Here is a 14,580-nt window from a genome sequence, read left to right as displayed (position 1 = left end):
TGACACTTTTCGTTGGCGATCGGATGACGACACGTGCGCTGTTATTTTTTCCTCCGTCCTGATTGGTCGTCAGGAAAATGAGAGTGACAGCGATCAAGATGGCGTTGTGTTCCAGAGAAAAGTGATGAGGGTAGTAGAACAACAACAAAACGACACAACTGTACAGCGCCGCACGTTTTGTTTTCTGATGCGAATATTTCTCCGTCAAGTTATTTAGACACTGAAAGAGCGACGGTGAAACGCAGAGCGCTTCTGCGATAGTTATTTTAGCTAACGTTTGCTAGCTGCTATAGCTAACGTTAGCTTAACTGTGAGTCTATCTGCGGAAGAAGAGTGAGGAGGAGACACATTAGCTGTTCGAGGTACAGGGTAACTGGCTTAGCAATTGTTTTGAAATCGTCCAAGACCGTTTTTTTAGAATTGGCTAAGCTAAGCTTCCTGTTTGCACCAAAGTACTAAACTACCTTAGCCAGCCTGCGATCAACTAACTACAGCCATTTGCCTGTGATTAGGAAAGCTGAAGTGAGGCGTCATCTTTGCTGATTTGACACCATGGCTCACTCCCCTGTTCAGAGTGGACTGACTGGGATACAGGTAAGTTAACATCTGTGCAGCCTATCCTCTGGCTAATTTTATCCATCCCGTGTTTTGTCAACAACACCAAAAGCTCATATAGACCCGTTTATAATAATCTCTTGATTAATATACACGTACGTCGTCACAGATATGGCTAATTTCTTCGCCAGTCGTCAGAAAAGCACATACATCCCTGTGTTTATGTCTTTGCTTTCTTTCAGTCAGTAAAGACAGGATGTTGCCACAGACGCACTTGTTTGCACAACAGTTAGACAAACAACAGTGCTCTAAATCTTCATAACGCAACAAGTCATGTCTTTACTTATGTATCATTAAGTACAAATATAGTATCTGTATATCAATTGAATTGGTTAATTGGCCACTTTAAACCCTAGCCATAGTTGACTGACTGGATTCAAGGGCTCTATTCTAGGCTGTTTTTGCTTTAACTAAATATCTTAGCCGAAAATAGCCGATTTGAGGCACGTTGTGAGCTATAGTAGATAGCCCCAGGCCCAGAGTATAGGGATGCTAATTAAAGTGGTTAAATGCCACTCTCTGGACTAGACTATAATCACACTTTTTCAAAGTCAATTCTAACATGAAGTTTAGGATAGTTCATCATCACTATAATAATAACGAGCTGCAGTGTTACTTGGAATACTAATTAGCTTCAGTGCTGAACCAGACATTTTGAGCCCACAGCCAAGACATGATTATGGTCTAAGAACAAGTAGGTCACTTGGTCTTTCCCCATTCACACATGGATGTATGACTGACAAGCTGTTGGGGTGGCATTATGTTTTGAGCTGAATTTGTTGAATCGGTGCACTATGCTTGAGTTTGACTGCACAGTAAGTGTCAGTCAGTCTCTCTCTTGAATGCTAGACTTTTAAATTGCGGACAGTGCATCCACTGCCAGATAAGGGTTTTGGTGTGGATTTCAGAGTCTGAACTCTGAAGGCTCACGCAAAACTACAACAGGACGTCTCTGAGCTGGGGTGATAAGCGACTCAGTCCCTGCTCACCCGAGGCAGCACATCTCTGTTTTTACTAACCCTGCAGTGGTTGGATTATCACCTAAAAAGTAGGGGTGGGAAAAAACCGATTAATTTATATATCACAATTTTTTCTATAAATATAAATCAAATCGGCAGCCTGGGTATCGATATCGAATCAGGAAGTAAGTGAAAATCGTCTCACCCCTACTAAAAACTGGAGTATGGTCCCATGGAGCGGAGTAGACTATGAGAAGTAGGGGGAGCTGGTGATGAGCCTCAATGTCCAGGGTGTGGATGACAGTATCTGATCGATATATTGGCCATTATTTTACTTTTTTGACGACATCGGTATCAATTCACAATTTAGGCATTTAGCAGACGCTCTTAATCCAGAGTGATTTACATTAAGCAAGAACAAAAAGCATGGTAATACAGATCACATACATAAAAAGTAGTTATCATGAAACATGTGTAAATGTAAACTAAGAACGTAACAGTGGAATATCTATATAATGAAACTATACATATATACTATACTATGCTATACATATGTACTATGAAGTGCTATGACTACTGTACATACAATGCAATTCTAGTGCTGTCTACATAACATGCTATAAGTCTGTATCAAATGCTATCTAAGTCTACAAATCGGCAATTAATGCAGCCGATATGTCCCAATTATCCATTTAAAGGAGTTCAGTTTCCGAAAGTCTTTGTGTCTCCTACCGGAAAATACAGCAGGTAATCAAATTATTGGCTTAGGGATGCGTCAAAAACAAAAAAAGGAACGTGTCATGGCGTGTGTGTAATTTATAGAAAATAAGTCATTTTTTGGGTGAACGAGTCCTTTAAAAGCAGGTGTTGAACTTCAAACTACAAAACATAAAGACAAAATAAAAGATTGTACACTGTAGCTCCCTCTTGCATACAGTAAATATAATTATTTATTTTTTATATTTATTTTTGGGACCACCTGAGTGGTCTGAGTGACGTTTCGCGCACACTGCTCGAAGCATCTGAAGAAGAGCAGAAACGTCGCTCAGCCCACTTAGGTGGTCCCAAAAATGAATATGCACAACTGTAGCTCCCTACAGTCTACAAACTCGCAACTCGTGTTGCTACGGTTAAGTGGTTATTATTATTTTTTTTTTAAACTTACCAGTTAATTCTTCTTTTTTTTTATTGATTAGTAAATCTTTGAAATTCTTCACAAAATATCAGTCAAATCATTACTTCATCAGTAATCTGTGACCTAGGAGTTTCCTAAATCTGGCATCTGTCGGCCTCTAGACCATAGAGGCGTAGACCACACAGTTAATGATGGGTAGATTGAAGAGGATCAAACGCATGCTTTTAGAGGAGGTTCACCGAGCTTTAGGCCAGTTGTCGCTGTAAACCTGCTGACTGGGACAACGGTAAGTGGGTTCCCAACATGTGTATCCGTGGTCGCTGTGGCGGTGTTGTTGTTCTCCATTGTTTTTAGAGAGCTCCGACTCAACATGATCATTTTCACCTGGATGAATAACCACATTGGTGTTATGACAGCCATTTGGTTCTGCTGTTTCTGTTCTGCTTTATTCTGCACCGCTCTCCCTCTCCCCGTCTTTGTTCTAAAGTCCCCTTACTATCAAAATTCAGCAGCCCCTCTCTGCCTCTTTTTCTTTTTAGGAGCCGCCTGTGCCTTCCCATATAACTCTACCAGCCATGCATTAGCAGCCTTACAGGAAATAATTATCTGGGGAGATATGAATGTAGTGGACTTGGCCAGCCCACAGTACAAAGTCTAAGCACAGACAGAGTTATATCTGGTGAATTCAGAAATAGTTCAAATTAGCAATGGACTATTTTGTCTTGTTTTATTTTATTTATTTATTTCATATTAAATTGATAATGAACAAAGAAACAGCATTTTGTTTTATGTTCATATCTAGAATATAGGTTTGGCTCAGAAGTAGCACTGTAGCAGTGTTATTACTAGTCCTACTGCAACACAAAAATGACTGCTTTGTTTGTCAACAAGGCAAGAAATGAAAGTCTTAGGATTAGCAGCCCTGAGCTTGGCTGTCTGTGATTATTATGGGTAATGGATTTAAATTCCACACACACTGCTTGAATTTCTCAGGAGCATGGATGATGTTATTGACTCTGACGTTTGGGCACCACATCAAAGCCATGACGGCCTACTAGTATATCACATTCCTCATTAGCCCATACCATTCCTGATGGTCAGAGACTGTAAAGACTAGCCTGAGCCAGGATTTAAAAAAAATAGTATACAATCAATTCGTAAGCTTTGTTTAAGACAGGCATATTATCATTTACCATTGTCTATAGTGCAGGTTTTTTTTTTTTTTTTTTTTTTTTACGGGGGCTAGTGAATCATGGTGTGTGTGTGTGTGTGTGTGTGTGTGTGTGTGTGTGTGTGTGTGTGTGTGTGTGTGTGTGTGTGTGTGTGTGTGTGTGTGTGTGTGTGTGTGTGTGTGTGTGTGTGTGTGTGTGTGTGTGTGTGTGTGTGTGTGTGTGTGTGTGTGTGTGTGTGTGTGTGTGTGTGTGTGAGATATGAAATGTTACCACACAAATGTTACCACACTTTTCTAGTGAAAATCATGGAGACGGGAGTCTGAAATGCTCTCATTGGGTCCGATTTTTGTTTCCAATTGTGCCATTTCCTACCCTGTTATTGAGGCTAAATAACTTTAGCGCCACACTCTTGCATTTAGAATTTATATAAATTCAGCTCTATAAGAGAATTAAAATGGAGCAAGTCCTTTGTTACTTCATAGTTTACATTGGCAGGATAAACACATTAAATTCAAATCATAATGTTTGATTTATTTTTTAAAGAATGACCCAACATCCTGTTGACCAGTCCTGCCACAAGAACAGAACAGAGATTAGATCACAAATATGTTGGCCTGCTGTATCCAGAGTCTGGACTTTTGGTTGAATCATTGTCCCAAATGTTTCTCCATATGAACCATAGTATTAGGCCATTTTAGGACCATAACCCACTTCAGCAGGTGGATCAATGCTGCACTGTGTTGTACAATGAAATGGTAATAGTTCTTTCTTTCTCTCTTTCTTTCTCTCCCTCCCTACAGAATTTCAAAGCTGACCCAGAGGAGTTTTTCACCAAACTGGAGAGGATAGGAAAAGGCTCTTTTGGAGAGGTATTTAAAGGCATTGACAATCGGACTCAGAAAGTTGTGGCAATTAAAATCATTGATCTGGAGGAAGCGGAAGATGAAATAGAGGACATTCAGCAGGAAATCACTGTGCTTAGCCAATGCGACAGCCCCTTTGTAACAAAGTACTATGGATCCTACCTCAAGGTAAGCGTCAACGTAAACTTGAGTATCATGCTGTACAAGAGTTGTACCTATTTTATGTCCAAGAGGAAATATCATTTTTGTCATGCATGCAAGTGTATGACTGTACGTATACCTAGATTGGTCAATACATTATTCACTGGCAACTGCCCCAAGTCTCGCCATGAGTATTATTGAGGAGTGCTAACCCCTCCAATATCTGGCATTTGGAAATTATCTCATATGGCACCTCACCCCACGCAACGGCATTTGTCTATGGACATTTAATGTTTACATTTTTGCTGAAAAAAGGAGCACATTAAGCATACATTAAAGACAAGTGAAGCCAAGTCTATGGACTTTCTAATGTTTAAAGCTCTAAACAAACAAAGTACGATGTTTGTTTAAAGAAGTGAGGTGCCCGTCACACGATTAGTTATAATCACACGAGTGTGATTATAACTTGTAAAGTGTAAAACTGTGCAAATGATGGTTATGAGTTGACCAACTCCATCAAGCATATATCTTGTAAATAGATGTGTAGAAGAATACATGTAATGTGGCTTAATACTTTTAACGCCATTGCTGTAGATCTACGGCAAATGGTCTTTTATAGTGTTTATAATCGATCGAGTCGTGATGCTACTTGCATTAGTACTGGGTTGCTAGGTGAAGATGTAAGCAGCAATGGAGTGTGCCATCTTGAACTGCGCGCATCCAATGTAGCCGTCTCTTTGGATCGCCTTCATCTCCTGTGCCTTGTCCAAATTACATCTGGGGATGGCATTTCTGGTCCATAGCCAACGCAGTAATGGTCGCGGTGATCCTTTGCTGTGTCCGAGTGAGAGACCGGATCTTGTCCGTCCCTGTGCTACAGTATGCTAGGCTTCTGAGCACTGCCCTCAGAGACGTGTGTTATAGCTTCCGACAAGTGACCTTTGGAGCATCACTCAAAGGCACTTAGTGACAGGGTTCATTGATTCCACCATTGACTCAGTCTGTAGATTAAATATATTAAATACAATTAAATATTGTTGACAGTGTCACAGTGTGATATTACCATTACCAAGTCTGACAGCTGTAGCTGTACCATGTTGTTCCCTCTGTCTGTGCTGCGGACGTAATTCAGAATAGAAAGAAGCCTGTGGCAATGTGGCCTTCTTAACTCAGGCCGCACCCTGCCCTGATCAACCATCTAAATTCTAAAAGGATGAACATGGCCTAATCTATCCCTGTTGATGTTCACTCTCCAATGCATTATTAACCAGAGCATTCTTTGTAGTGTAGTTGGATGGCACTGAGAGCAGAGCTGTTCTTTTTTCACTCAAGTTTCTGCTTGTTCCTAAGACCCAAAGAGGAAAAAGGGGATTTTACCCCAATGAGACTGAAACAATTTACTTTATTTTAGTTATTGGAATGGACATTTAACTCCACACAAAGACCTTTGTTTACAGTTAGCATGTGAATTCCAATAATAGACATATTTTAGTTTTACCAATTCCCCTCCATTTGAAGTAATAATAAGAATCATCTTTCTGTAGCTAGACTTCTAACGTCATCGTTATCTCTCTGCCATATGATGCAATATGCCACAGATCATTGCACTAATTCAAAGCATACTGTGATACATTTTCTTTTCAAAAGTTCATTACTAATGTAATCTATCATTGAGTTCCACTAAGTACGATGAACGATATATTTATGATGTATTTTTTGCTTGCCACATAAATACAATACTGTAACATTTGACTGCACGGTGCTCTATGTGTCTTCTGTCTGTTCTGATATTAAAATACCTTCTTTCTCAGGATACCAAATTATGGATTATAATGGAATATTTGGGTGGAGGATCAGCTCTAGATTTGGTATGTTTACAAAGAAATAATCAAAATGCACTGATCTTGTTCAAAATAATTAGATTTTCATATAATCATTTGTATTTTTGTGGCTTGACATAACACTGAGTGTTGACTTACTTACTAACATAACCATGAACATATCCCATGTTCTAGTTGGAACCAGGTGCCCTGGATGAAACTCAGATTGCCACGATTCTTAGAGAGATACTAAAGGGTCTTGAGTATCTCCATTCGGAAAAGAAAATCCACAGAGACATCAAAGGTATTATGACATGTTATATTCATATTATTCTATTGTATTCTGCTTTATCAGCAGACCAAGCAGGCACTATTTTCTTTCCCCTGTTACTCTACATCTCGCTATTAATTCTGTGGAAGTAACAGTAACATTGGCATCAGTCTTTTTATTTAATCTTTATCCCCCGATTTTGCAACCCATTTTTTCACCCAGTGTCAATTATCTAATGTAATCCTGGGCGCTACACTTCCTCTGCTAACTTGCGGAGGGCAGCGGACTGACCTCATTCTTCCTTCTATGCATGATGAGTCCAATCTGCTTCTTTTCCCCGGCCGGATGTAGCGCGTCACCGCGGAAGGAACACATTATTCTGACTAGTTCCTTTCCCTTCCATCAGGCGGCCAGGGGGAGGTAGTTTAGAGACCAGGATTACTGCATGTTTTTTGTGAGGGTACCTACCCTAGGGGACACGGGGGGAACATGCCCCCATTGATTGATTGGCATCAGTCTTAACCATCTGTACACTTAAGCTTTGCCAAGATGTCTTCTCTGCCTGACAAATCCATTTATCAGAATATACCACGTTGTACCCTCCATACTTCACATTCAGCATTCTTATGTTGTGAGGTGTAATGGCCAAATATGATACTGAGCAGAGTGCTGATCTTTATTTCAGTAAAATATTATAGCGGTGTGCGATTTGTCTCATTTTCAGCGGCCAATGTGTTGCTGTCTGAACAAGGGGATGTGAAGCTGGCAGACTTTGGAGTTGCAGGCCAGCTGACAGACACGCAGATAAAGCGGAATACGTTTGTAGGCACCCCTTTCTGGATGGCACCTGAAGTAATAAAGCAGTCTGCCTATGACTCAAAGGTCAGAATTACCTCACACTCGCTCTCATTATGGCACTCAAGGTCAGGAATGGAACGTGCAAGGCATGTTATGTTCTACTGTGTAAAGATATGGGGAAGGAGGGCCGGTAACATAGTAAACCTCACGCTTGGAAGTTGTCAATGATTGTGCTGCTGGAAGTTGTCAATAACCGCTCTCATTATTAGTTTTAAAAACTGGCATGTTTGTGAAACAATTAAGCATTTGTCTTTTTTGTAAATGCCAAAAATATTTTAAGAAAGAGACATGTTGACCCTTTGGGTGACATCATTTTATGTTTTTCTAATAACCTTTTGAGCTAGAAATGTGTTTGAAAAATGTGCTATATAAATAAAGTGGATTGGATTGGAGAAATGTTTATATATTAGGAACTATGCAGCTTATCTGCAGAACCACTGACATGTTCTGAAAGATTCCAACACTACTCTGGCCTGCCAGCCTAAATACAAGTATATTTTATGTTTTCTCTTGATATCACATGGGTCAAGCAATTTATTTAAAAATATTTAATTAAAGTTTCTATTGTCCGAATCGTTACAGGCAGATATCTGGTCATTAGGTATCACTGCAATAGAACTGGCTAAAGGAGAACCACCCCACTCTGAGCTACATCCTATGAAGGTCTTATTCCTCATCCCAAAGAACAACCCACCCACACTGGAAGGAAACTACAGCAAACCTCTCAAAGAGTTTATAGAAGCATGCTTAAATAAGGAGCCCAGCTTTGTAAGTTCAAGAGTCGCATGCTCTTAATCTCAATTGCAGTCCTTTAAATATACGGCCTCTTGCGTTGGGAAAGGCTGCTGTCTTGTTGCCATTGAATGTCTGTTTTGTTTTGTATCTCTCAGAGGCCAACTGCCAAAGAGCTGTTGAAACATAAGCTGATTGTAAGGCACGCCAAAAAGACATCCTACCTATCAGAACTGGTTGACAAATATAAGAGGTGGAAAGCAGAACAGTCTCGGGAAGAATCCAGCTCAGATGAAGATTCGTAAGTTGGTCCAGTCCTTCATATGAAGATCAAGGGGAGACATGACAATGTTTCATATTGCCAAAGGGAAATCTTTACCAGCGAGGTTGCTATCAATCTGTTAATGCAGGGAACATGATGGCCAAGCATCTGGTGGCAATGACTCCAGTAATGATGACTGGATCTTCAACACCATCAGGGAGAAAGACCCCAAAAAGGTTCCGAATGGGACAGCACAGCTGGAGAGAAACAAGGTACACAACCACACACTGATGGAGGAAAAATAAGGAATTCTGCATATGAAGAAGTACACCTCATAAACACACTTCATAATACTAATGTAGTTTAATCACATGAACCCTAGCATCCCATTCATAGATTGCTGCTGTTTGACCAAGTCTATTGATAATGAAGGGGAAAAAAAGAAAAATTCCTATTCTTTACATTCTGTCATAATATTAAAAATCAGACCTGCCTGAAGTTAGTGATTAGTAATTAGTAATTTTTTAATTTTTTTCAAATCCTCAAAAAATGATGAAAAACGGCGCGCTATAGTATGCCGTACGATATGGGCTATAGCCCACGGTCCAAAATGATGAGAAACGAGGCTAACTTTTTTTTCCAAAATTTCAAAAAACATGGGCTATAACCCATCGTTTTTGTCATTTCGTCATTTTTTTCAAATCCTCAAAAATGATGAAAAACTGCGCGCTATAGTATGCCGTACGATATGGGCTATAGCCCACGGTCCAAAATGATGAGAAACGAGGCTAACTTTTTTTTTTCAAAATTTCAAAAAACATGGGCTATAACCCATCGTTTTTGTCATTTCGTCATTTTTTTCGAATCCTCAAAAATGATGAAAAACTGCGCGCTATAGTATGCCGTACAATATGGGCTATAGCCCACGGTCCAAAATGATGAGAAACGAGGCTAACTTTTTTTTTCAAAATTTCAAAAAACATGGGCTATAACCCATCGTTTTTGTCATTTCGTCATTTTTTTCAAATCCTCAAAAATGATGAAAAACTGCGCGCTATAGTATGCCGTACGATATGGGCTATAGCCCACGGTCCAAAATGATGAGAAACGAGGCTAACATTTTTTTTCAAAATTTCAAAAAACATGGGCTATAACCCATCGTTTTTGTCATTTCGTCATTTTTTTCGAATCCTCAAAAATGATGAAAAACTGCGCGCTATAGTATGCCGTACGATATGGGCTATAGCCCACGGTCCAAAATGATGAGAAACGAGGCTAACTTTTTTTTCCAAAATTTCAAAAAACATGGGCTATAACCCATCGTTTTTGTCATTTCGTCATTTTTTTCAAATCCTCAAAAATGATGAAAAACTGCGCGCTATAGTATGCCGTACGATATGGGCTATAGCCCACGGTCCAAAATGATGAGAAACGAGGCTAACTTTTTTTTCCAAAATTTCAAAAAACATGGGCTATAACCCATCGTTTTTGTCATTTCGTCATTTTTTTCAAATCCTCAAAAATGATGAAAAACTGCGCGCTATAGTATGCCGTACGATATGGGCTATAGCCCACGGTCCAAAATGATGAGAAACGAGGCTAACATTTTTTTTCAAAATTTCAAAAAACATGGGCTATAACCCATCGTTTTTGTCAATTTTCGTCATTTTTTTCGAATCCTCAAAAATGATGAAAAACTGCGCGCTATAGTATGCCGTACGATATGGGCTATAGCCCACGGTCCAAAATGATGAGAAACGAGGCTAACTTTTTTTTCCAAAATTTCAAAAAACATGGGCTATAACCCATCGTTTTTGTCATTTCGTCATTTTTTTAAAATCCTCAAAAATGATGAAAAACTGCGCGCTATAGTATGCCGTACGATATGGGCTATAGCCCACGGTCCAAAATGATGAGAAACGAGGCTAACTTTTTTTTTTCAAAATTTCAAAAAACATGGGCTATAACCCAGGGATACTCAAATAGATTTACCTGTGGGCCACATTAGAAAAATGGCAAGGGGCCAGGGGCCAGTAGATAAAATTACGACTTGATAACTTCTCTCTTTCAATTGCTTTATCAACTTGTACTGTACAAGCCCTCTTCCCTGGCCTGTCTGTGTGTTAGGCTGCACAACAGTGCAACTTGGTGGTGAACAAATGCTATTTTCGTGCTCAGACACAGGGACACAGCCACACACAGCTGTTTATAGGAGTGGTTGAAATAATCACCCGTGTGAAGTGAGGGGCGCTCTTATCATCGTACATCATCATGCCGTAATATGTCGATTTGCTCAGAGACATGATGTAAATGTTCTTTTCATTGTCAATGGCATTTATGACGTACATTTTGTTCAGGCACTTATGACGTAAATTCTCTTTTCATTGTCAATAGTAAATGTGAGAAAACAAAAATGGTCATCCGATCTCCATAGAGTCCCATAATCGCGACCTTCAGTGGAGTATATCTCCGAACAAATCCAGCCTAATTTGGTGAGATGAGATAAAGTATGCTCTTAGGATGGCACTAAAAGGCTGGCGCATCGCTCCGGTTATCATATTATCGTCTCGCATGCTAGTTGGGGACCCGATTGAGCGACGGACATGATGCGCTCTTACTTCCGGTTAAAAAATGGCCAACGGACCCACGAATTGACATAATTTTGTCAAACATGCCAGCAGGAAATGTTAAGTGGTTAATGCCTGTTAACTAAGCTCGGCACACAAAGTTCAGAAACTTCACTTTGGTCCATTATTTCTCCAGTGAAATAATACCAATTGGTATTAGAGAAATAATGGACCAAAGTCAAGTTTCTGAACTTTGTGTGCTGAGTTTCTAAAAACAAATCTGTTTTATTCAGGTGCAAGACAGTCCAAAGAGGTCTTCGTCTCAAACCTTGACAACAATCTTTTCGCCTCTATTTTCTGAAGTGAGTACATTTTTTGTCATGTTTTGCCAAGTTACTAAAATTATCAAGCTGCTCTAAATCATTGTTTCTAAATATTTAAACAAGAAATTACTCGAGTCATAATATATCAGCTGGCAGCCACAGCACACCCCCCCTTTATGGACGTTTTGTCGTCTCATCCGCAGATCGATGTTTTAGTCTTTTGTTTTAACCCCCTCTTTGTATACGTGTCGCTATGACATAAGTCTTTAAACTATTTGTATACAATATGTTGCCCTCGAAAAGTTGGTTTGTGAGGGAATCAGTATTTATCATCCATATAAAGTGGCCGAATGCTGTGGTGGGGGAGAGGAGAGCATGACACCTCTCGCTGTCTGTCGCTGTCTGCCGTGGGGCTTACTGTCCCTTTGGCCGTATAAGGTTAGTCTCCTATTGGCTTAGGGACCTGCCAATTATGAACATTGGCCGTATAGGGCTAGTCTACCATTGGTTTAGAGGCCATGGCAGCCAATCATGAAAATCTCACCACTACATCGCTACTACTACTCTGGGAGAACATTGATCATCTCTGCAAGCTGATAAAAAGTAGCCAATCACAAGACTGTATGGAAAACTTATGTGTACAAACACTGGAAGTTGTCTATATTCGCTTAAGCTATGTTACAGGAAAACTAGCCCAAAGTCGCTTATAATAAGCATAACTGGCAGTGCTCCAGGCTAATTTGCATGGGGTAAAATAATGTTTTGTACCAACGGACTGACATGCGGAAACAACGGTCGGGCATGAGGTAGATTGAGGTAGATTGTCGTCCTAATGACTGTCCAATAGTATGTCTAAACTAAAGCCTGTACCTGTGGAGTCACCTTTTCACTCTGACATGATCTGCCTTTCATTCTAATGGTCATTGTCACACTCTCCTGTTGAACCCCCCCCCCCCACACACACACACACACACACACACACACACACTCACACAGTTATTTGCAGTAGGGAAATCACATAAATGATGTCTCCTCAATGTCTCTCTCCTTGCAGTTGAAAGAGAAGAGTGAGGCCAGCAATGGCAAACCAGAAGCGTCAGAGGAGCTGAGAAAGGCTATTTTGCTGGCAGAGGAAGCATGTCCAGGGATCTGCGATGCCCTGGTGACTGAAATGGTGCAGAGACTTCAGAGGTAATGGGGATTCCAATAATTGCTTGCCACAACCTTATGATAACAAATTCTTTCACTGCACTCCAGACATTCTGATTTAACACTTGGCCTTCATAGAACTATTCCTTTCCATTTATCAGGTTTTCTCTGCCCAGGGCTGCCTCTTCTCAGTGAGAGAAGCCTTGGCTGCTATTGCCCCACCCCCCCACCCCCCAACACACCCTGATGGCAGCAGTCAGGTCATTGCCTCTGACATCCACAGCCGAGATGAAGTCTCCCAGGACAGTCTCCATAACTCATTCGCCTGAAGCAAATCCTGGCCTAATTATCTCTGTTTCTACGCAAACACATGGCGGATGTCCAGGACAGTCAGTGGCTAGTCGCACTGCCACCTGCTGTAAGATGTCTCGCCTCAATACTTCCTTCACCAGTGTTTTATTTAAGAATGGAGATTTAAATATTTTGCTGCAAAGACAACTTTGATGTGGCTTATTCTCAAAGGTTTACTCTAGGCAACCTTTTAGAGAAGGTATTTAACTTTCGTGCGTGCGTGTGTGTGTGTGTGTGTGTGTGTGTGTGTGTGTGTGTGTGTGCGTGTGTGTGTGTGTGTGTGTGTGTGTGTGTGTGTGTGCACGGTACGCGCGCGCGCTTGTGTGCATGTGTGTGCGCACGGATGTGTGGAGCTGTGCGCATTGTCCTGTGAAATGTACAGTGGAGATTTGAGTAGATTGACGCATTCTATTGAAAACTCAGGTATCCTGCTTCAAGCTGATTGGGTCCTCTGGGAGATGGAAAGAGCTCTATTGGGTGGCTGTATAGACTTGTAAATAGGTTCATTTTTACAGATATTGAAAAATAATGGAGTGTATGTAGAGGAATCACTGTGTACAAATGGCCAAATGAGAACTGTAGATACTGGTTAAAACGTAAATATTTTGAGTGACTTAAATGGCCACAGTTGAGATTGCCTTGCCTTTATTAGCTGTTCTTTTGTATATCAGTCTTTGATTTCTCCTGTTGTAAAACTTTAAGGACCATTAATCCATTGAATGAAAATGGCTGTCCTACTGGTATCTTGTTTCAGTGTTGATTTATTTTTGTGTTACTTAAATGCTCTTTGATTCCCCCCCCACGCACGCACGCGCGCGCACACACACACACACACACACACACACACACACACACACACACACACACACACACACACACACACACACACACACACACACACACACACACACACAATTATATGGCTGTCATTGCATTGTACAGTAGAGGATAATAGAATGTAAAAAGGCTGGTTCACTCAAACCCTCTCCAGTTCTAAACACTGGACTATGTTTCCAGCCCCAGTTCCATGAGATCTCCAGTTGTGATGGTTTGTTGGACTTTCCCCTCATCCCTTTTGCTGAGTGTATTCGAGTGGTGAGATAAGGTGGGGTTTTGTCCATTCACTCGGTGCCGTTGACTAGCTTTGCCCATCCTCAAAAGACTCGAGTCTTCCTGGGAGCTGCAGTGGTACATATTTTTCCTCAGCGTACCAACAGCTTTAATTGCACTTCAAATTACATATAAATGCCTTTTACTAGAATCAAAGTAACCATAAGACAGTAGCATGAGACTTATGGTATAGGTAGGCATCATGCTATTTGAAAGAAATATCCACCTGAAGACGCACAATTTGGACTATAG

General features: G+C 40.5%; 1 protein-coding gene across 4 annotated transcripts; it reads left to right on the top strand.

The window, feature by feature from the left end:
- Nucleotides 1-94: 94 nt before the first annotated feature.
- stk24a (serine/threonine kinase 24a) lies at nt 95-13,961 on the top strand (the record flags this gene model as incomplete). 4 transcript variants are annotated; one of them, XM_080785819.1, is made up of 12 exons in its annotated part: nt 95-362; nt 513-594; nt 4,682-4,912; nt 6,697-6,753; nt 6,901-7,009; nt 7,701-7,858; nt 8,417-8,602; nt 8,725-8,867; nt 8,977-9,100; nt 11,689-11,757; nt 12,773-12,909; nt 13,029-13,961. In XM_080785819.1, exons 2-12 carry the CDS (start codon nt 553-555, stop codon nt 13,060-13,062), a joined length of 1,290 nt encoding a protein of 429 aa, XP_080641945.1. In that variant the 5' UTR covers nt 95-362; nt 513-552. The 4 variants fall into 4 exon arrangements, with proteins under 4 accessions (XP_080641945.1, XP_080641946.1, XP_080641944.1 ...); XM_080785820.1 differs by having other exon boundaries at nt 95-369; XM_080785818.1 differs by having other exon boundaries at nt 95-594.
- Between the last annotated feature and the right edge of the window lie 619 nt (nt 13,962-14,580).

This window comes from Protomyctophum bolini (genome assembly GCF_963924005.1).
Source record: "Protomyctophum bolini genome assembly, chromosome: 16".
In the NCBI taxonomy this organism is placed as follows: Eukaryota; Metazoa; Chordata; class Actinopteri; order Myctophiformes; family Myctophidae; genus Protomyctophum; species Protomyctophum bolini.
The sequence above is the reverse complement of the archived record's forward strand: the minus strand, read 5'-3'. Positions and strand labels throughout refer to the sequence as shown.